We start from the raw sequence: 22291 nt of genomic DNA on the forward strand, positions 1-22291 counted from the left end.
TATCTCATATATATATATATATATATATATATATATATATATATATATATATATATATATATATATATATATATATATATATATATATATATATATATATATATATATATCACATAAGAGCCTTCAAAATTGCATGCCATGAAAACACACCTAATATTTCATAGGCTATTTTGGTTTTCTCTTAATTTTTTCACTAAATGGTTAAAAGACCGCAAAAATTTGTCTTTTTTCTCTTTTATTAACTTTATATAGAAAAGCCGTTATTTTTTTAATTTATCTTTAAATTTGATTAATTAGTAGGTTTAACTAAAGTTATAAATAACGTTAGGTGTGACTTGGCGGCAATGTCAAGACTCAAGTTTTTACGAGTTGATGACGAGTCACATTGTTTGTAAGGGGTGACTTAAAACGCCAATTTTGTATATAATTTACGATTCTATATATATTTTTTTCTAATAGTATATATATATATATATATATATATATATATATATATATATATATATATATATGTGTGTGTGTGTGTGTGAGAGAGAGAGAGAGAGACGTACAACCCTTGAAGTCATGACGTACTATTTAGAACCTTGATCAAAGTGAAAGACATGCCATAGTGCACACCAAGGCATGTCATGGTGTGGGGCACGACTCCGATTCATGGCATTGCTGTTAGGCATGACGTGTGACAGGGTGTGATATGGTGTGTCATGACGCATATTTTTTCATTTTGAGACACGTTTTTTTGCTCTTTGTTAGGTCTTTTTCTAATCGGACATACAAGTATTGAGGTTTTTGTTAACTTTTTGTCATTTATTGTTGATAACACTTCTAAAAACTAGTTATATTTGATATCAATTTATATTTATTGGCAATATAATTATAAATTAATATAAAATCACCACATTGCATCAGGTCTTGAAAAACGCCAAAACCCGTAATAGGTTAGGCCTTACCGTCACGCCATGTGTTTCGCCTTTTAGAACCGTGTGTATACTATCATGAACCCCATCTAGTAATTTCAATATTGTTGCATTAATTTACATGAAATTAGCGTGCTTTTTAGTTCTTTTTTGTTTATTTTATATTACGCAGATTTCTGAAGATTTGATTGAGAATTTTTGTGTATATAAATCAAAACTATAAAATTAAAATCACAAAAACGTGAATAACTTAAATTCATGAAGAATGGCAAATTCAAGCGGTAAAAAAAACATGTAATGCTTTTTTCGCTAAAAAAATCAACATGTTTTTTTCGGTAAAATAAAAACATGTGTCATTTTTTAGAATATTAATATTAATATAATACAGTACACAATGTTAAATGAATATGAATAGTCGACATTTGAAATTATTTTGATGAAGAAGATGAAGAAGCAGCTGTTTTTTGCACGGTGGTTTCCTGGCGCAAACTGTTATCTCTTCTGTAATTCGACTTTGCTCCCTGTAAAAATCATATCAAGAATAATTATTTGAAATTAATACTGAAAAGAATAATACCCTTATGATTACTACACTAAAGTTCTTTATTTATTTATTATTTTTATGAAGACCAACACTCCACTTTCCACTAAATGAAAGAAGTATATAATAATCAAATCTTGCACTACTCCCCAAATACGTCAAACTATAAAAACCCTTTTCTAAAAATAATTACTTAAATTTAATCGGAGACAAAAAAAAATATAAATAAAAAAATAAATAAAAGTTCTGCCCACATATTAAGTACGTCCCTGGATAGGATGTTACTAATATAACACTTACTTGAAATATTGTTCCAAGCTTTTTCATTCCTCTAGCCCTCTGCTTTAAAATATCCTTTGAAACACTAGAATCTCTAAGCACCTAAAGTGGAAAAAAAAATTATCTCATAATTTAATAATTATATTAACCACAGTATCATACGAAATTTTTTTGACAGGACATAATAGAACAGACTGTATTGTGTTTGGTATTAGTCTTGGTCCAAACACAATACAAGTTCATTATGTTCTTGTTCTGTCTTGTCCTGTGTGATACATGAACTCACAGCTTGACAAACATGGGACAATGTTGTTTCAATATCTACAACATTAAGCTGCCACAAGGAATTAAACATTGCGTCTTTTTTACTTTCAATAACTTTTATTATCTCCTCTTCTTTGGCTTTTGATTCATTTAACTTCTTCAGCTCCTCAACGGTATGAATTAATTGAACAGCGCCTACATAGAATGAAAAGGTAATAAACATTTCAGGTTCATTTAATATATCAATAAACGTAATTGTTGACTTATAAAAAAAATTGAACCTGAAGCGGCTGAAACTTGTGATTTAATTTGGTGTCCTTTGTCCCTAACCCATTCTGCAAAAAATGGGACACTCATATACCTTCTATCTTTTCCAAGTTCTTTTGCAGCCTGCCTTGTGTAGATGTAGCCAACAGTGTGTAGCATAGCCTCACCAAAAGCTAACACAAGACATGAAACCTTTATCACACTGAACTGATGAGACTGGACTGGACAAACTTTTTTGCATCATATTTTATGATAAGAAAGAGAAAGGTATTCTCGTCCTTTGTACATATTAAAGATGAAAAACGAGTCACTGCCCCAAATAACATAGCAGATAGCAGATAACAGATAGCAGATAGCAGATAGCAGATAAGGATGTAACTAAGAACGTACTTGTGGGTGAAAGACGTTGAGCTTCCGATGTGGCCCAATCTACAAATTCCGCTGTTTTGCCTTCAACAAATAGTCGAAGGCGATCTTTAAGATTTGCTATGAGCTTGGATTCTCTCTCCTTTTGTAATGCCTAAGCAACACAGATCACCAAAGCTTCAACATGTATTTAACAATTAGCAATTAAGACCTTTTGGTAAGGTGTTGTATCTTTTTTACTTAATAGAATTTTTAGGGACATGACTTAATCTAGTAAACTATATATATGTGTGTTTCTTTTTTACGTCTTTTTTACTCAATACAGAAAAAACAACTTAATAAAGAAAGTTAGGGAAACAAATCTTTCACGTTGTGTACTTTACGAATTAACCCTTATTTACTTTTTCCTTCAATTTTCACAATTCACCCTTAGCACTTAATGGGAAAAAACAAACCTTCATCCTCTCCTGAATTTTTTGTCTGCGAACTTCAGGAACCTTTGACTCTTCTTCAAGCTCTACAGTCTGTATAGAAGCCATATAAAGCTCCCCGATATAATCCTCGAATAAATCACTACCAAATACCATTCCAAAAACAGCTGAAGGATCCACCATTGTCTCCCTATAAAAGGTAGGAATTGTTTCTATTAAAAATCTTCATGATAAAGAAAGCTGTAATGAAATAATGAATTATACTTACTGTTTTAATCCTTCTTTTCCATTTTTGTCATATGCTTCACGCTTTTGAGGATCGCTTAGAACCTGGTAAGCCTCTCCAAGCACCTTCATGATGAAGAAATACAAGCGAATTCCATTTATCTTCAATCTTCAATATTTAAAATGGAAGATTTTGAGAAATTTAATGTAGAATTTAAAAGATTATAGACCTAAGCAACATACCTGGAAATTATGAGCTGCTTTTGGATCCCCTGGATTTTTGTCAGGGTGAACTATCCTTGCCTAAAATATAACATACGTTGTATAATTACATAGTGTGATATCAATCAAGCAACACAACATTTAAATGAAAAATATTATCTTTTTGAAAGTTTTAGCAATTGGAGTGAATCATGATTCATGAGAAATGAGTAAACGTACTTTGAGGTAGTAAGCCTTTTTAATATCAGATGCAGATGCTTCAGGATTGACTCCCAATGTGTCATAATACTCAGTTTCCTTCACCATACTTCAGAAATCACAAATTTGGAAGCCTACATTGAAGAAACGCGTTTTTTTACATCAACCCTAACACAGAAGTTGTTAATCAGCACGATTTCTTCCAACTTATACACGTTTTGTAAAGTTTAACGGGATTATCAAAGAGCTTACAAGCCACAAAAAAACTGAACTTGCAAAGTAACACATTTGATTTTCAATGTCGCGATTAAGCACTTTAGCGTTGGAACTTTGTGGGGATGATCCAGGCGAGATAGATTCATTTGTTGTAAATTGAAAATAAAAACCAATTTACTCGAATCATTGCTAACATATATGTTTATTAACAAATTTGAAATGTTCGTCGATGACAAACAATCACAAAATCGCACATACATCAAAGATAAACTGAGAGAGGAAGGAAGCTTACGATTGTTCCAATCACGGGAGAAATTCAATCGATCAATGTACGAATATGAAAAGAAATTCCGGAAATTAACGCAATAAGTCCTTTGATTCTCTCGGAATTTCTCTGTTTTCTGTTGATAAACTTACGTATGTCCAATTGTTCGTGACGATTGACAGTCATTATCAACGTGTTCGTTAGGCTTTATGGATTGTTCCTTGACGACGTGGTTTAAATTTTTTTTAATAAAAATTGTATTTCAAAAATTGATGGACTTATTTAATAGAGTAAATAACGGGAATGGTCCTTGTGGTTTAGTATAAATTGCACGCTTGGTCTCTAACTTATTTTTCTAACTCGGACTGTCCTCAAGTTTTTATTGTGTAACGCGCCTAGTCCCTATTTTAACAATCCGGCAATTGTTTCCGTTAGACACCCCACGTGCCTTGCATGTTGGGGGTATAATAGTCATTTACCATTGCTAACGATCTTTAAATAGTCGCTTTTTCATCAGATCGACCCTAATTTTGAGTTTCTTTCAATTTCTCCATCGTTGAATCGTTACACCTTCTCTCCTTCAAATCAGGGATGGTTAAATGCGATTGTGGGCGTGTTGCTGTAATTCGGACTTCAACTACTAACAATAATCCAGGAAGACCCTATTACGCATGTCCAAGTAAGGTATATTGTAGTTGAGAATTTTGTAATCGTAACCCTAGATGGAGATATCATTGTATGCGATTGTGGGTATTGTAATCGTGGCTTTTGAAATTGACAGGGACCACGTAAAGGATTTATTGATTGGGTAGATGATGATGAAAAGGATCATGTTGACGGATTAACAATCTCCTGGCTTGTGAGGTTGAACAAGAAGCTGAAAAATGAAAATCTATTCTTGAAGATATGTTTATTTGTTAGTTGGGTATTGTTCTTGGTGATACTTGTTTACAAGTTGTAAGGTGGAGATGAGTTGTTATTGTAATGGTAAAGTCTTTTGTAATGGTTAGGTTGTAGTAGTGAATGTAATGGTATCCTCTTCTGTAATGGTTAAGTTGTCTAAGTATTGTAATGCAAATGGTTAAGTTCTTTAAGATCAATGAAAATGGTATTGTGTTGTATTGATTATGTTTTAAAGTGATGTATAAGCAGCATATTGACCAAAACAAGTAGCAATGGTGCATCATAAGAAGAAAACATTCCATTAACTAGTACCAAACTATTACAGGGCAATGAGATTTAGTTGTTACAAACTAGTTCATTCAAAAGTGCCAACATATTGGCCAAAACAAATAGCAAAATACTAGCCCTATTACAAACTATTCATAAATAATGTACCAAAATATTAGCCCTATTACAAGTAGCAACATAAGACAATCCATTCATATTGAAAGTAACAAAATACTATCCCTTTTACAAACCATCAAGTTGTTGCCTTCCCTTTCCCTTTTCCTTTGACTTTTGACTGTCCACCACCCCCACCAACAATTGGTCTTTGCCCTTTGCAGGTTCTTGCATTGTGACCAACATTGTTACACTTCTTACATGTTACTGATCTATGGGCTCTCGATGTTGTGTTTCCTCTAACAAAGTCCTCATTTTCCACAGTTGATATCGTTCTCTTCTTCTTTGGTCTTCCTATGAGAACACAATGTTTTGGAGGCAACAAAGTTGTTGGTATAACTGACTTCTCCCACATGGATCTTCCATTGATTGGACTAACTTTAAAAGAATACATCTCTTTCCAGCTTGATAACCAGTAACATGGATGCACAAATGATTCTGGGATACCCACATCCTTATTATTCCTCCCCATGTCCCAAATAGCAGCCACACCATGTTTACACGGTATTCCTGTTAATTCCCACCTTTTGCATGTGCAGCTTTGTACACCTACATCCACAATACACTGATCTTGCCAAGGTCCAACAACTTGATATTTTCCATCACCACAAAATGTTGCAATATACTGTTCTGCCTTACTCTTTATCTTATCCAATATTGTTGTAGCTGTAGGAGTCAAAGGACCTACAACTTTCTGAATTTCCTTGTCAACTTTGACTATCTTCTTCATAATGTAATCTCTAATGAACTCAATGCAGTTAATGATTGGTGCATCACGACCTTCTTCTAGCTTGCTGTTAAATGCTTCGCACAGATTATTAGACAAAGCATCACAATGTGCTTTCCCTGAACATAGACAAGTTCTATGTCAGTATTCAATATACCTTCTTTTAAAATTATTAATTAGAGAGCGAAGATCAATATACCAGTAAAGTGGGAGCGAGCCCAACTTTGAGGAGGTATTTGTTTCAGCCACTCGTAAGCATCATTGTTAAGCTTCTTCAGTTTTTTCATTGCTTGATGAAATTGTTGAACATTAGAGGTCGTGGAACATTCCTAAATAAGATCTTTGAACTCCTTTTCCCTCCAGATCTTTTTCATGTTCGCGTGTATGTGACGAAGACAATATCGATGCTCTGCACATGGAAATAGTGTTGAAATTGCAGGCAACAAACCCTAGCAACATAACATGTTTGTATGTTAGTAAAACTAAATCAAAACTATAAAACTATAAAACCTAGTTTGGATAGGTTTGAATACCTTTTGCCTGTCACTCATAAACGTGAAATTGGAATTGGTTCCCAATCCTAAGTCATCACCCAAATTACTTAAAAACCAAGTCCAAGAATTCAATGTTTCTGATTCAACCACAGCGTAGGCTAAAGGATATATCCCATTATTACCATCCAATGCCTTTGATTACATACATAAATTGCCAGAAAACATTGGTTAGTTAACACTACTTTCAATAAAGAACAGATAATACAAAAAGAAATAAGAAGATCTTACCACAGCAGACAAGATTTGGCCTGGATATGGACCTTTCATGAAGGCTCCATCAAGTCCAAGAAAGTCCCTTCTTCCCGCTGCAAAACCTCGCTTCAAAGCTCCAATGCAAACATAGATACGTCTGAATGTTCTTGTCTCAGCAGTTGGATTCTCTTCACTTTCAACATCAATTTTAACTGTAGTATCTGGGTTACGTGCATGTACCTCTAAAACGTAATCCCTCAACAACCTGTATTGGCTGGCATAATCTCCTTGAACATGCTTTAAAGCTTCCTGCTTTGCCCTAAAAGTTTTCATATGTGAAATGTCCATCTAGTACTCACGTTGGAGTTGATCTCGTAAAGCCCTAATAGGAATCTTTGGGTTTGTTTCAATAACTTGTACTATATGCTCTCAAAGGAACTTATAGTCACATGTTTTGACTTTCCTTGTTTGTAGACATCGATGCTCTTTCGTGTATGTCTTAACCATCCAATCTATGTCATGCTTCCACTTACTACAGTAGATAACCCATGGGCATTTCTCTTCTTCATTATTAGCAAGATTTGGTATAGTTGTTGGATTAATGTCTAAGTCCATAACTATAATTGGTAAGACTTGACCCGGCCCGGCATGGTCCATTTGGGTTGCATGGCATCATGCATTTATAATGAGAGAAATAACACTTAAGGTTGGTTAATATATTATAAGTTCTAATATATTAATAAGGTTATTTAATTAGTATTGATCAAGAATTAATTTGGAATTAATTAAGTGATCAAAAGGAGACTAATTAAATATATGGGTTGATTGTGTAAATCATTCATTCTTATATATGTGGGCTTGTGATCCAAGATTCCTTATGTTGGACTAAGTCCATGAGGTGACCCATGGATACTCCATGGAGGTTAAAATCCATGGAGCATAAGGAATGGGTAAAGTTATGAGTTACATGGTGTAACCCTAATAGCCACCATATAAAAGAATCCCATGGCTCAAGAAATCGTGCACTAATGTGTGAGTGTGAGGGCTAGACGATTTCAAGGAGTGTTCAAGTTTCTCTCAAGTTATTCCAAGTGTATTTGGTGTTGTGTGAACCATTTGAGGTGTCACACTTGGGGCACTAGGCACTCAAGCTTCATGAAGACATTCTACATCAAAGAGGTATGTATTCTATCTTGTTATATTTATTATTTTGTATGCTAGATTAGGATAATACCTTGGATGTTCATAATTGTATGTATAATAGAGAAAACATAGATCCAAGGTATTTAGGGTTGCATGTACACTTAGGAGTGTTAGAATGCTCATAACCCAATAGTGGTATCAGAGCCTAGGCTTGTTTTCTTGTTATACTTGCAAAAGTAGCTGAAAAATCGAGTTGGATGCATATATTCGATTGTTTTGGCTGGAATTGGACTAGGAACATTACCCTAAGATGTTTTTGGACTTATAAACTTGTTTTTGATGTGGTAATGTTCATGCTAATCCAATTTCTAAGATAATTGTCATAATTTCAAGATTTGTATTAGTTTGTATGTTCATGCTAATTTTTTGAAGATTGATGATTTGAATTATCTTGTTCTTATGAGGTTCTTAGATTAATAGAAAAGTTGTGTGAAATAGTTGTTTTCAATCCATTTTAATCTAAGAGTTGATTCCAAATTGTGTTTTTGTAACTTGTCCTCAAGTTATATGAAAAGTCACATTTAAGAATCATAAAACTCATAAAAGTTGGCAAAGGTTACAAAATGAAGAGTCTAGTTCTAATTAAATGGTTTTATGACTCCATAACTTGTCCTCAAGTTATGGAGGTTCAAGAGTCTCTTCATTAAATTAAAAAAAAATGTAACCTTAATTAGTTCCATAAGTTACAATAAAAAAAAGTTATTTTTTTTTATTAATTAGTTTAAAGTCTTCCATAACTTGTCCTCAAGTTATGGAACTTGAAGAGTTTTTTTTTTAATTAAAACTACTTTAAACTCATAAGTTATGGAATTAATTAGTTTTGAATAGTTTCAAAACTTGCCCTCAAGTTTTGGAATTTGAAAAGTTTTCACTTATGAATACTTTAATTCCAAGTTAGCCCTTAGAATTTTAAAAGTTAAAATTCAACCCTTATACTTTATAATATTATAAGTTAATAATATTTATATATATGTATAAGAGTAAAGTCAGTCTTACCATTAGTAGGCCTCATTCACGAAGCCGGTCTATAAGGGGGGTATAAGGTTACTGCCGATAAAATGGCAGTTTAATGGGTGTCCACTCTCACCCACCGCTTCCTTGACTGGTGGAGGGTCGTTAGCCGAACGGGTAGGACAAGGACTATAATTCTCCTTTCATTAAAAGTATTAATGATAAATACTAAGTAACTAAACTCTTATTAATACCCAATCTTAGTTACTTAGGAAAATGTGAATTTGGTGCTAACCCATGAAATTACACTTTGCAATTTGCTTAAGTCGTTAGTGGAGCGTGTGTGGTTAACCGGCACACTAACCTGGACTTAACAAGGTAGGCGAAGGGTAATTTAATATTTATCATAGTATCGGTGGAGCGTGTGTGGTTAACCGGCACACTGATTAAGGGGTAAATATTAAGGGTACCAAGTATATTTGCATGGTTATTCACACCTTGTTTTGTGATCCTCGGCATCCCAGTCAAAAAACCTGAAGGGCACACTCGAGATTGAAACATGCCTTTGAACAGTTCAATGAATCTCAAAGATCTAGGACTTTCAAATCCAATTAAAACCTAATAAATTATTTCGTTTTTCATGGTGGAAATTGGTGAATCGTCATTCACCTACCTTCAAATATTTTATAGCTTGGATTACGGCATCCCTCTTCTAAGTTATAAAATAGTTTGTTGGGTCCTAGCCTTAATATTTCATATTGGGTGTCATATTAAGGACTTTAAATCAACTATCTTGAATATCTCCCAAAAAGATGTCTGGTCTAGACATTTATGATCTTCCCAAATCTCTTGAAACAAGCTTTCCTAAATGAAGATGATGTCCCATGGATATCATACTTCTTTCACCTCCTCCAATTATTCTCCCTAACCCACAAGTTCCTAAAAAGTTTAAGGTCACTCAAGCCCTATTGGCAAGGCAAGGTCTAGGTGTGATCACATCTTGGAGATGTAGTCACATATTGACAAGCCGGGAGAGTTGGGTGTCAAAGTCTTGAGAAAGTTGGTGGCTCAACTACTTTCTAAGTCACATAGTGAGTTCTTTTGGGAATCCTATGAAACAGACTAAGACAAGACCCTTAATGATCTTATCTATTTGCTAAGATCAATTTCCTAAAACGCTATGGACATTGACAATGATGACATTGGATATCCAGTAAAGCTCTCTCTTCCCAATGGAAAGGGATCGGCCATAGTCAACTCGGTTGACCCAATGGTAAAGAGAGAGGCGAAGTCTGAGATAGTCCCATTATCAAGGATCCATAGGTAACTATTGCCAAAGGAAGGGGCATTGGTTACGAAGCTGCCAAATTTACCTAAGGATGTTAAAGTCAATAAGTTTGGCTCTACTTCAGGTAAAGTCCATTGTCTAACTCTATTAAGTACATGCTGATTCTGATCGCGAAGATGGATTCCAATCGCATGGTTCGGTGATCAGAATTTTGGGCTATTACTTAAGAGTTATGATATTTATATTGCTTAGGAATAGATAACAACAAGGTTTTCATATGGATTGTAAGGATAAGTTTTTCCGCAAAGTTTTAAAATAAAAGAAAAAGGTTTTGATTTTATTTATTTTAAGTATCCTTACAATGGCATTTGTGAAAAGTTGTTGCTTATAAGATTCCATTGATAGCAATATTGGAAAAATGGATTTGATTCTTTCGGTTGTGGTAGTGTCTAATATTACCAAATAAGGAAAGATTCGCATCACGCAAGGTTCAATTGGACCGAAACTTGGAATCATGCAAGTTGTATAGTATGATGAATGAGAACTTTCAGCTTGGAAAATTAAGACTAATTCCTTATGTGAATAAGGAAAGGACTAAGGGATCGAGTACACATTCTTGTGCACTGGTCAAGTCCACCACAAAAGATCAAGAAGACTATTCGTCATGATTTACTTAAGTTCAGTAAATATGGTTATACTTATAAGTTTAAGTATAAGTCTGTAGCATTGGAGAAGTTTCAATGTGAGACAGAACGAATAAGAAGAATCAAAGTATGGCAGAAAGATAAAAGTTTCTCAAATCTGAAAAGATGGGAGAGTACTTTAGTATCATGTTTATGATCATCTTAATGATTAAGATACCATATCACAATTGGTCCTCTAAAGTCAAGAAGAGGAGTCATGAATTGTTGAAATGGTTAAATCAAAAAGATGAGTCATACTTCGTTCCAAAACAATTCTTAGAGTCATACTCCAAGATTGTAACTTGAGTGACATATCTTAAAGAGGGTTTGTTAACACTAGTCAAATGTAAGAGTAAAAGGTTATCTACTCTTGTACATTTGAAATTGGTAAGTTGTGATGTTTTGGATAAAACAGAGACCAACTTAGGCCAATTGTGTAAAGTGTTAGTCTTGATAAAGAATCCGCACTATCTCTTGAATATTTGACAAGGGAGTCTTATATGTCAAGAGGACAGTGGGAGTCTTAAAGCTCTTGAAAGTTTCAAGACTTAATCAAGAATAAAACCTAAAGTCCTTCACTAGCACACGACTTGAGGTTTATAACCTATCGTGTTGAAATTTTTGTGCCTATTCAAGTTGGCTTTGCATAGGAGTTCTGAGAGTTCTCAATTGGTTGCACAACTACTTGGAAGCAATGGCAGGCACCTGAGCTGCCAAATGGCAAGAATTTAAGATTACACAAGTTTAATCAATATGAGTTTGGATTTGTCACTAACCTTGTCTTGTGATTATGGTTTTGACAAATTCACATGGATAAGAACACATACACTATTAAATCTAAGTGTCATAAGGTTTCTCTCCGATTCATGAAAATGATGGTGAGGAAACACTTTCACTAAGTAGATTTTAGCTAGATAGCAATTGTGATATTTGCATTCTCAAAGTCGTTAGTGGAGCGTGTGTGGTTTACCGGCACACTAACATGGACTTGTGAGAAGTGGCAAAGGTCTAAACAATTGAGACTATGATTACGGCATCCCTTTTCATAGTTCTAAAATTGTTTAGACACACATGTGAGCTATCTAAGAAAGGTGTATGATTTTGATAAAGTTTTATCAAAACAATCTAGTATCAGAAATCTGAACTTTGGTAAGAAAGTCAGCTGATTTCTGAGTACATGTCAAACCTGGTGGGAGCATAAGTGTTATGCTAATAATCATCATGTTAGTGGGAGCATGATAATTATGACAAAGGTTGCAAGTTAGCAATGTTAATTATAGAAAACAAAAGTTTCAATTCGTGAGGTTGCAGGGGTTGAAAAAGTTGTTTTGCTATAATTAAGGGAGAGGAAATTATACTTCATTTCAATTCTAAAAAGCTTAGATTGAGATTTTAATCGTATTTAATCAAGGATATATATATGAATTTCATGTTGGAATGGCTCAACATAAGGAAATTCTATATATGGGTCCATTATTTGCGTTCTAAAATTCGATTATGATTACGGCATCCCTTTTCATAATCTGAATTTTGAGAACTTGGCAAATTGAAATGGAAATATTATAGCAAAAGACTGGTTTAGTCTTTATGTGAGACATCATGAATCGTGTCCCATATGCTTCGGATATAGGATCGATTACATGTGCTATATTCATCCTTTCTAAAATTTTCCAAATGCCTGGGGCATTATGAAGGGAAAAGGTCTAGAATTGGATATGACTAAAATGATTAAGCAATTGTCGAGGACAATCTAAGGTTTACCAAAGATTGGTTGCTCAAGGACAGTTGGAAGTATAATGTTAATTCTAGAAGGACCATATTGACGTAATCTGTAAGGAGGCAACTCTTGTTCAGAAGTGATAGTCCAAATGGAATATGGAAATGTTTCAAAGTTAGAAATTATTCAATCTGTGTAAGATTAGGAAACTTAATGAAAGAAGGATGTTTCCAAGGAGCTGATCTCCTTTGGAATGCTCTGTAATGATTGTTGTCAAGTCTTTCTGACTTTGTGCATAATCATTAAGAGGATCAATGCATATAAGTTTAGAATCTAACAGATTTCAGTAAATGGCATGAATTTGGAATTCTTGCATTTGCAGTAAGGATTTGGGACTGTGAAAAGAGGATCATTGGAGTGATGTTCAATTGATCTATTTTACAAAGTAAAGATCATAGACAAACATAGTATGCATACTTGGTGTATGGCATGACTAGTGTTTAGAAAACATAGTGTACATGCTTGGAGCATGGGACAACTATTGTTTTAAATTCAAGTATAAAGTTGATAAAACCGAAACAATGAATAATGAGTAATTAGTATGGTGATAAATAAAAGTGTTTATTTATATTCATAGGGTTTGATACCATATTTGATTCATTTATTCTTGTGTTTCACTTTGCATGTTTTGACTTCCAGAATACCTAAGTCGCTCTTCCTGAATGATTAAGTTATTCAAACCATCCACAGTCGGTCATATGTTGGAAGTAGATATTAATTAAGACTGTCATGGGTTGGTTTGTAGAGGTCCAAGTTGGTGGACAAAGTGGTGCTACAACACTCATGAGTGCTCATAAGTTCTGAGTATTGGATTCAACCCGCGCTCATTTGAATCACTTCATGGATTTTATCACGAGTGATCATGAGACGATAATATCTTATATTCTTCAAACCTAGAGATATGAGTTGTTACTATGAGTTGGTTATACATTGATTGCACGAAAACGCATTGGTAACTCGATGTTATAAAACATGCCTTTGTGTATGATTCAACAAGTAGTAGAACAAGCCATATGAGTCGAAGTTTATCCATTCCTTTTACCTTCGGGATAAAAGCGATATTTGTGGGCCCCTCGATGATTTAAAGATGATACATGTGAGTGCTTGGCCAAGCAAGGACTGATTTGATTTGTTCAATCAGTTAGTCATCATGAATCGGAAATCTGGAAACAACAAATGGACAGAGAGAATGATTGATAATCCATGTCTCAGTCCATATGATATCTGGAATGGAGGAATATATGATCCCTTATCTAATGGACAAGTCATTGACAAAGGTCAGAGTTCATCGACAAGGTCAGAGTTCGACAGAAGCTTTTGAGAGCTACGATTGCTGATCGGTTCCTGAAGTCATACGCAATAATAGTTTTAGACTTATCCAAGTGGGAGACTGTTGGATTAATGTCTAAGTCCATAACTATAATTGGTAAGACTTGACCCGACCCGGCATGGTCCATTTGGGTTGCATGGCATCATGCATTTATAATGAGAGAAATAACACTTAAGGTTGGTTAATATATTATAAGTTCTAATATATTAATAAGGTTATTTAATTAGTATTGATCAAGAATTAATTTGGAATTAATTAAGTGATCAAAAGGAGACTAATTAAATATATGGGTTGATTGTGTAAATCATTCATTCTTATATATGTGGGCTTGTGATCCAAGATTCCTTATGTTGGACTAAGTCCATGAGGTGACCCATGGATACTCCATGGAGGTTAAAATCCATGGAGCATAAGGAATGGGTAAAGTTATGAGTTACATGGTGTAACCCTAATAGCCACCATATAAAAGAATCCCATGGCTCAAGAAATCGTGCACTAATGTGTGAGTGTGAGGGCTAGACGATTTCAAGGAGTGTTCAAGTTTCTCTCAAGTTATTCCAAGTGTATTTGGTGTTGTGTGAACCATTTGAGGTGTCACACTTGGGGCACTAGGCACTCAAGCTTCATGAAGACATTCTACATCAAAGAGGTATGTATTCTATCTTGTTATATTTATTATTTTGTATGCTAGATTAGGATAATACCTTGGATGTTCATAATTGTATGTATAATAGAGAAAACATAGATCCAAGGTATTTAGGGTTGCATGTACACTTAGGAGTGTTAGAATGCTCATAACCCAACAATAGTTCCCTTACACACAAACCTAACCCTGTTCTTATCATTTTTCTCTAATTGTATTTCCCTTCTTGTCCTTATGGAATGTAGTTTCACTTGTGTCTTACAGTCCTTATATGAACTGAAAGTTTGAAAAATGTAGAAAGGTTCACTAACCAAAGCTGCATCATTTTCATAAGCCCTCTGTATGGCTCTCATAGTTTTCCTTCGCTTACCATCATTTTCCTCATCTGATGAAGACCCAGACAACAAAACCTCCGTGTTAATCACTTCCAAGTCACCTTGTTGTGTATCTTCAGATACATTACTTTCAGAAGAACCTCCAACCCAGTCTACATCCTTGTCAATGTTCATATGGAAATCTTTCATATCCACATCAACATCGTGTATGGGATTGTCCTCATCAATAAAAAAAATCACTATCTTGACTCTCACTATCATCATCAAACTCATCACTTCCACTACAATTGTTGTGTCCACTACCATCATCATCATCATCCTCATTCTCTAAATTCATTTCAAAATCAACATGGTCGACCACAGATGGTTCTTTGTCTAAGTGACTATCATTCTCAACTTGTGTTTGGTCTGGAACACTCTCATGGTCAACTAGGGTTAGGTCTGGAACACTCTCATGCTCAATTGGAGAGTTATGCCACTCCAAGAACAACCTTTTAGATCAAGCTGGTGGCTCTTTAATTTCAACAATTTTAACCTTACTAAGGTTGGGGGACATAGAATAAGTATGTAAGTTTGTTTTCCCATGCTTAATATATACGTCTATTAGCTTATGGTTACCAACATACATACCCAGATGCTTAACATCCTGATCAGAACCCAAAGCAAATAACCCAAAATCCAAATCGCCAAACGGTCTCAGGAAATGATAGTAGAGCAGGAAATGATAGTAGAGCAGGGTCTGGTCTGAATCAATACGACCAAGTTCCTCCATCATCTCGTCAATGTCGTGAATGGAAAAGGTGTCAATGTCTAGTAAATCAACGTAATTTTGCTTGCCTTTGATGTACTTTCTTCCAGGGAACTGTGTAAATTGTCCACCATAGTGTAATCGAACAGAGAATATCATCGGATGTCCAGATGTAGATTGAGGGGAAGATACATCAGTCACATATTTTTTTGTTTAAGTTACTAACTGATCGAGGGAGTGAACACTTACCATATCGACGAGCAACGTCAATCTCGTCCATGGTAGCACATATCCTCCAAGGCGCCATCGTCGTCTTCAAATGTAGGGTTCTTTCGATCAAAGGTTTTCAAGGGTTTTTCAATGGTTTTGTCTGTGAATGTTTGTGTCTGATCACACTAATAACCGATACGTCTTTTATTTCTTGGCGGTAGAATGTTGGCAATGGTAAATGACTATTATACCCCCCAACGTGCAAGGCACGTGGGGTGTCTAACGGAAACAATTGACGGATTGTTAAAATAGGGACTAGGCGCGTTACACAATTAAAACTTGAGGACAGCCCGAGTTAGAAAAATAAGTTAGGACCAAGCGTGCAATTTATACTAAACCACAGGGACCATTCGCGTAATTTACTCTATTTAATAAGTCTATAATTAAACATTTAGTAAACTAATCATAATAAATTGAATTGTGATAATTGTTCTCTTATATGCGATTTATCTTTTTTACACCAACAAAATAATAAAATTATATGTGAGTTAACATATAGTTCAACAAAAGTATATGTAATTTGTCTAGTAGGAAGGAGCTAAAAGCATGTTTGAAAATGTTTTGTGATAAGCTAGAATTTGTTGGAAGAATTAAAACTCAAACAAATTGAAATAAAAAGAATTTGAATATGCCATGAACCATGCCTTTGGTTAACATAAAATGAAACCGAATTCTTTGACTATTTGGTTTATAATTTGAATGAGTTTAATCTAATCATATAAGATGAACAATATGGTTTTCATGATGGTTTGTTATGTTTATTTTGTTTTAGAAAGTTTATTTATTAATTATTTTTAAACAATTGTTCTTTTATGTAATTTTATACATTTTAAAAACTCTATTTTTGACAAACATCCATGTAACAAATAAAAACTACAACTTTCAATTACCAACTAGTTTTATCAAAAACATCCTAAGTTTTTTTATATATCTGTGAAGCTATATTTTAAAAACTCTTTTAGTAAAGAATAAAGAATGGTATTAGATTGTGGTTTTTAAGCTCTATAAAATAGGTCTGACTATAGGTCATTTATCGATGCTACCTAATAAATAAAAATAACTTATGTCACATGTTATTTTTCTAGATTATTAGTTTAAAATTTTATCTTTTATTCTCATCTAGTAGTAGTCTCATATATTTTTCTTTATTAATTCAGTTTTTTAAATTCAAATAAATCAATATATATATATATATATATATATATATATATATATATATATATATATAAAATCCAACGAGATTTACTTATATATACACAAACCATCTATACAACTATTTAGAATATTTATTCTATTATTATATCTAAAATTTATAAACTTTATTTTATTGACATATATTATGAGAAAATGTAAATAATCTCAAATCAATTTTAATAAATAAAAAAAAATTACCACATGTCGTACTCTCATTCATTTTGGCATATGTTATTTTTTGGCTATAAAATTAATTTTTTTTTAAAAACAAGTGATTTGCACGGGTCTCTAACCTAATAGACTAATAAATGAAACCAAAATTCGTTTTCCTCACTCATAGGAATAGCAAAATCTTGATTTTGATGGATTTCAAATGAATTCAACTCTTTCGAATTCACATGTTGACAAAATCTTCCATTTCAATTCCTTCAAAATTCATGATTCTGAGAAACATTTATGAGTAAAAGAAAAAAATTGTAATTGAAAACTTATCCAAAACCTTCATGTTCCCCTTCAACCCTAAGAGATGCAAAAATTTGTTTCTCCGATTGTATAAAACATTATATTATTTTTATATATAAGTTTCTGAATTCCAAAAAAAAAAAAAAAAAAAAAAAAAAAAAAAGTGGGCTAATTTGCCTCACTTAATCCCTTCCATTCCATTTCCATTTCCACCATCATATTTACACTTGCCCTTCCTTATACCAGTAAAAGTCCCATGGCAGGTCAAACCCTAAAGTCAACTCCAGCCCCATAAAAAAACCATTTCACCCAAAATCAAGAATCTGCAACAAAAAAAAAACAACACATTCTATCAAGTCTTTGCATACCCTTTTAAAACTATTTGAGGGAAATATCAAAAAAAAAAAAAAAAAAAAGATTCAATGGATTTTACTGAAAGAAAAACATACCACTGCTGATTCTTTCTGAATTCTGTAAGCACAGGATATATGTTCTCAAATGCAGTATAAGTTTCATCTCTAACCTGAAAGGGTAAAATTGGAAAAGATTAAAGTGAACTTATTACTTATGGAATCAAACATTCAAAAAGGTTAAATAAATTATCACACCTTAGCTCCTGTAAGAACAATCTTCCCAGAAACAAAAATTAACAGAACAATTTTCGGTTGTTTCATTCGATATATCAGTCCAGGGAACAACTCTGGTTCATACTGTATCAAGAAACAGACATGTCATGTCAAACACAGTACAAACTTATCTGTCATGTCATGTCATAACTGTTATGTCATGTTATGTTATGTCATGTCAGACTTACACTTGAAAAGGCACCATGAGAGTATGCAAGGCCTTCAAGTCTAATGGGAAATTTTACATCACATGACCCCACAATGTTTTGAATTTTGAAATCCTACAATCCATCATCATAAAACAATACATCCTGTTAAAATGTTTTTTAAAAATTTTTAAGACTTTATATAATGATAAGTGTGATTTATGGTGAGTGGTTACCTTAAATTTGGCTGGAAACCCAAGTTTCTGAATAATTCTTGCATACTGAAGCACCAACATTATGCGTAACATGATAAGGAGAAAATAAGAAAGGAAATTAAGAGAATACGATGTGTTGTTGACTTGTTTCTTTTTTTACTTAATTCATTAAGCTACATATTGGTGTGTTTCTTTTACTTAAGAAGAAAAGAACGACTTAATAGAAAAAAGTCAACCTTCCGTGCTGCCAATTTTGACTGTTGTTCACTCTTGGCTCCTGTACATACCTAAAAAAAATACGTGTCAATTTTCTTTTTATTGATTTTATACATAAAATGTAAAAGAAAGATTATTTTTAGAACAATGGAGAAAACTAACTTACCATTTTTCCAGAAGCAAAGATTAAGGCTGTTGTTTTTGGTTCTCTTATCCTCATAATTACAGCAGCAAAACGCTGAGTAACAATAACAATAAATGAATATATTATCGAATTTTATTTTTATAAAGAAACACAATTATCAGTTTATATATAGAGTAATAGAGGAAGCTTCAATTTCCCCAAGTGTGTCGCCATTTCCTCAAATGATTTTTAAAACTTCATTAATCTAAACAACATCTTAACTCGTACCTTTGGATTATATTCAGCATTACGAGCTTGCAGTGCAATTGCCTTCAGGTCTAGCTTGCAATCAAGATTCACAGTAGACACAATGTTCCTATAACAGTAAATTTCCATCAATCAAGAACATGATTAGCTCATTACAACATATATTGACACACACACGAGTATGCTAAAGTATTCAAACATAAGGAGATGATTATGATGATGATAACACTAAAAGGGATAAAAAAAAAATTACTTACTGAAGAGTAGGAACGATTCCAGATGGGTGCTTGGTTAGATCAACTGGTTGGCTACCCTCCAACACATGCTCTGCCATATAATCCCTTTACTGTTATGCACAAAAGTTAGGTTAAAAATGTAATACCCAGACACCAAAAATCAAATAAATTATTTTCTCCGACATTGAAGGAGAAATTACAGATGTATACATAAAAGATTCACGAATATAGACGAAATTAGGTTTATTAAATTCCGATATAAATGAGTAGCTACAGTTACAATTTACAAATTTACAATACTAACGGATCGCTCAGCCGCTTAGTTCTAAATCGATCACTATAAAACTTCGATTCATCAACATAAAACTCGTTGGATTAAGAAAAAAATCGAAAAATCGGAAGAACGGACATGTATTTGACCTTTTGGGGTGTGGGGTATCACTAATGATCCAAATCTACAGCAGAAAACTGAATTGAGAATAAGACAGGATCTAGATCGGTGGAAATCGTGAAAAGGGGTTGAATAAAAAGCGGTGAAATTTTGAAAAGGGGGATCTTTTATATGAACAGATGATGATTTATAGGTTCTTGTGGAGAGGGATTTGAGACAAAGAACACGAGGTTTGCGGGGAAAGATCTAGATGCGATGAAGAGTTTGTGTGGTGGGTGGATGATATTTCGCGTTTGGGGTTTCTTTTATTTATAAAGTTCCGAAAACACCCTTCGTGAAATTTATTGTTGCTGTTGAACCGTGGGTATAATCGTAAATTGAGGACTATCAGACATCAATAGTTACAGTGTGGTTTTGACTTTTGAGTTTTGGAGCTTTGGGAATTGGGCTGTGACAAATTCGCTGTTTTTGGGCTTTAACTTATAAAGAGTGATAACTGATGAGCTTTTACATGTAGATTACGAAAAATGGGCTCATAGTGCAAATAAAAACTGGGCTCATAGTGCAAATAAAATTATGGCTTATCAAGGGTACGGGTGGAGAGTTTCACTCATTTTTTGTGGGTCACACGTTATTTCTTTCACTTTTCTTTCCCTCATCTAAAGCCTAAAACTCAAGGAATAGGTGGGAAGCTCCCTTTACTATTTTTTTATTTTTTTTTTTAAATATATTTCATACATATATTATACTCATTATGTAGGGAATTAAAAACCATGAATTTTGATATATTTTTTATATTTTTTTAGTAGGTATATAATTTTATAAATATTAAAAAAGATTTAAAAAAAGAACTGACCAATAGAATGAGAAAAGAGAGTGCGGCACCCCCTCCCCCACCTCTTTCCCGCGGGTTGCTCCCCTCACCCACGGTATGGTGTTCCAGTGAGAGGGAAGCCTTCCCCCTCCCCTTTCCCACTCCATACCCTTCGGCCTGACTATTAGAGGTGCACAAACCGGTTTTTATAGAAATCGGATCCAATTTAAAATCGGTTCGGTTTGAGTTAACAAAGTCAAAATTGGATTGGATTAAAACTGGTTCAAACCAAAAATTATCTGAACCTAACAAACTGGATTGGACCGGATCGGGAAAAACCAATATGGAAAAAACCGACATATGCTTAAATAATCAAACTTTTAAAGATTTTTTGATTTTGAAAAATACATAAAAACATGAAAAATAATATTTATAATCGCTTGCGGTAGGCGTTTTTGAATTTTTAGATATTTGAGAGTGATGTGATTAAACTAACACATCCATTATGCAAAGAACAACTCTAAAACAGCTATATGGTCGTTGGGTATAAAATAAAAAAATAAAAAAAAAGGGAAATAATTGATAGTTTCCCAAACCAATTCGACTCAAACCGGCTCCCAAACCGAGTTCAACAAAAATACTCTTTCAAACTTAAACAAACCATTGGTTCAGAATGAAACCAGGTTGGTTTAGCTCAAACCAGTTTCTGACCGGATTGGTTTTCAAATCCTAAGCATGTTTCGTATAATGGACTAGTTTTTTTGTACACATTTATGTCTATGGAGTTATGGCTTATGCTTTTGATATATTTTTAGAGTAAAGTGTAAATTAGGTTTTTATGCTTTATCAAAAAATCATAACTTTAGAGTAATTTTTAAAATTGTTACAAATAGTGTTTTTGGTTTTGTATTTTTTTGTGCTTATGGTGTTTGGTCCATATAAAATGGTTTCATGGTTTACGTTAAATCTGCAGTTTTTGAGCAAAACATATGGACCATATCTGCAACAAAATACAAACTTAAGGAAGACACGGAGACAATTTCAAAATTTACATTGAAATTGCAACTTTGTGTAAACCATACAACAAAATTTGTAATTTACTTTACTTTTCATGTTCAATCCTAATAGTCTTCAGTCACTAACGATAAAGTCATAACTTCATTGTTTTAATAGAAAACGACAAAAAACTGGTAATTGCTTACAAAAATGACAAGAAACCAACAATCATTGACATATTTTGTCTTGCCTTGAGTTGGGTACAAGTGACACATTTTGCAATAAACTACGTATTCCTCGCATTCATTTTTAGCCACCAATATGTCTTTCTCAAGTCACAACACATTCATTTTTAGTCTTTTCAACGA

The 22291-nt window shown here is 33.5% G+C and overlaps 3 protein-coding genes across 4 annotated transcripts; all 3 read right to left on the reverse strand.

The window, feature by feature from the left end:
* Window positions 1–1236: 1236 nt before the first annotated feature.
* LOC145125300 (DNAJ heat shock N-terminal domain-containing protein) lies at window positions 1237–4353 on the reverse strand. 2 transcript variants are annotated; one of them, XM_079060774.1, is made up of 10 exons: window positions 4219–4353; window positions 3732–3844; window positions 3534–3593; window positions 3334–3416; window positions 3090–3255; window positions 2659–2788; window positions 2283–2441; window positions 2024–2196; window positions 1759–1839; window positions 1237–1438 (listed from the first exon to the last, which is right to left on the reverse strand). In XM_079060774.1, exons 2-10 carry the CDS (start codon window positions 3816–3818, stop codon window positions 1346–1348), a joined length of 1032 nt encoding a protein of 343 aa, XP_078916900.1. In that variant the 5' UTR covers window positions 3819–3844; window positions 4219–4353; the 3' UTR covers window positions 1237–1345. The 2 variants fall into 2 exon arrangements, with proteins under 2 accessions (XP_078916900.1, XP_078916901.1); XM_079060775.1 differs by lacking the exon at window positions 4219–4353 and having other exon boundaries at window positions 3334–3459; window positions 3732–3749.
* A 1261-nt stretch (window positions 4354–5614) lies between these two features.
* Window positions 5615–6549, reverse strand: LOC145127464 (uncharacterized). The gene is made up of 2 exons (XM_079062656.1): window positions 6462–6549; window positions 5615–6381 (listed from the first exon to the last, which is right to left on the reverse strand). Exons 1-2 carry the CDS (start codon window positions 6547–6549, stop codon window positions 5615–5617), a joined length of 855 nt encoding a protein of 284 aa, XP_078918782.1.
* An 11408-nt stretch (window positions 6550–17957) lies between these two features.
* On the reverse strand, window positions 17958–20381 carry LOC145126308 (TATA-box-binding protein-like). Its single transcript, XM_079061700.1, has 10 exons — window positions 20143–20381; window positions 19744–19832; window positions 19508–19595; window positions 19262–19333; window positions 19116–19166; window positions 18901–18945; window positions 18707–18799; window positions 18501–18602; window positions 18342–18415; window positions 17958–18215 (listed from the first exon to the last, which is right to left on the reverse strand). Coding segments are annotated over exons 2-10 (603 nt in total). The 5' UTR covers window positions 19821–19832; window positions 20143–20381; the 3' UTR covers window positions 17958–18214.
* Between the last annotated feature and the right edge of the window lie 1910 nt (window positions 20382–22291).

This window comes from Lactuca virosa, chromosome 7 (genome assembly GCF_052849685.1).
Source record: "Lactuca virosa cultivar CGN04683 chromosome 7, Lactuca_virosa_CGN04683_v6, whole genome shotgun sequence".
NCBI classification, from domain to species: domain Eukaryota; kingdom Viridiplantae; phylum Streptophyta; class Magnoliopsida; order Asterales; family Asteraceae; genus Lactuca; species Lactuca virosa.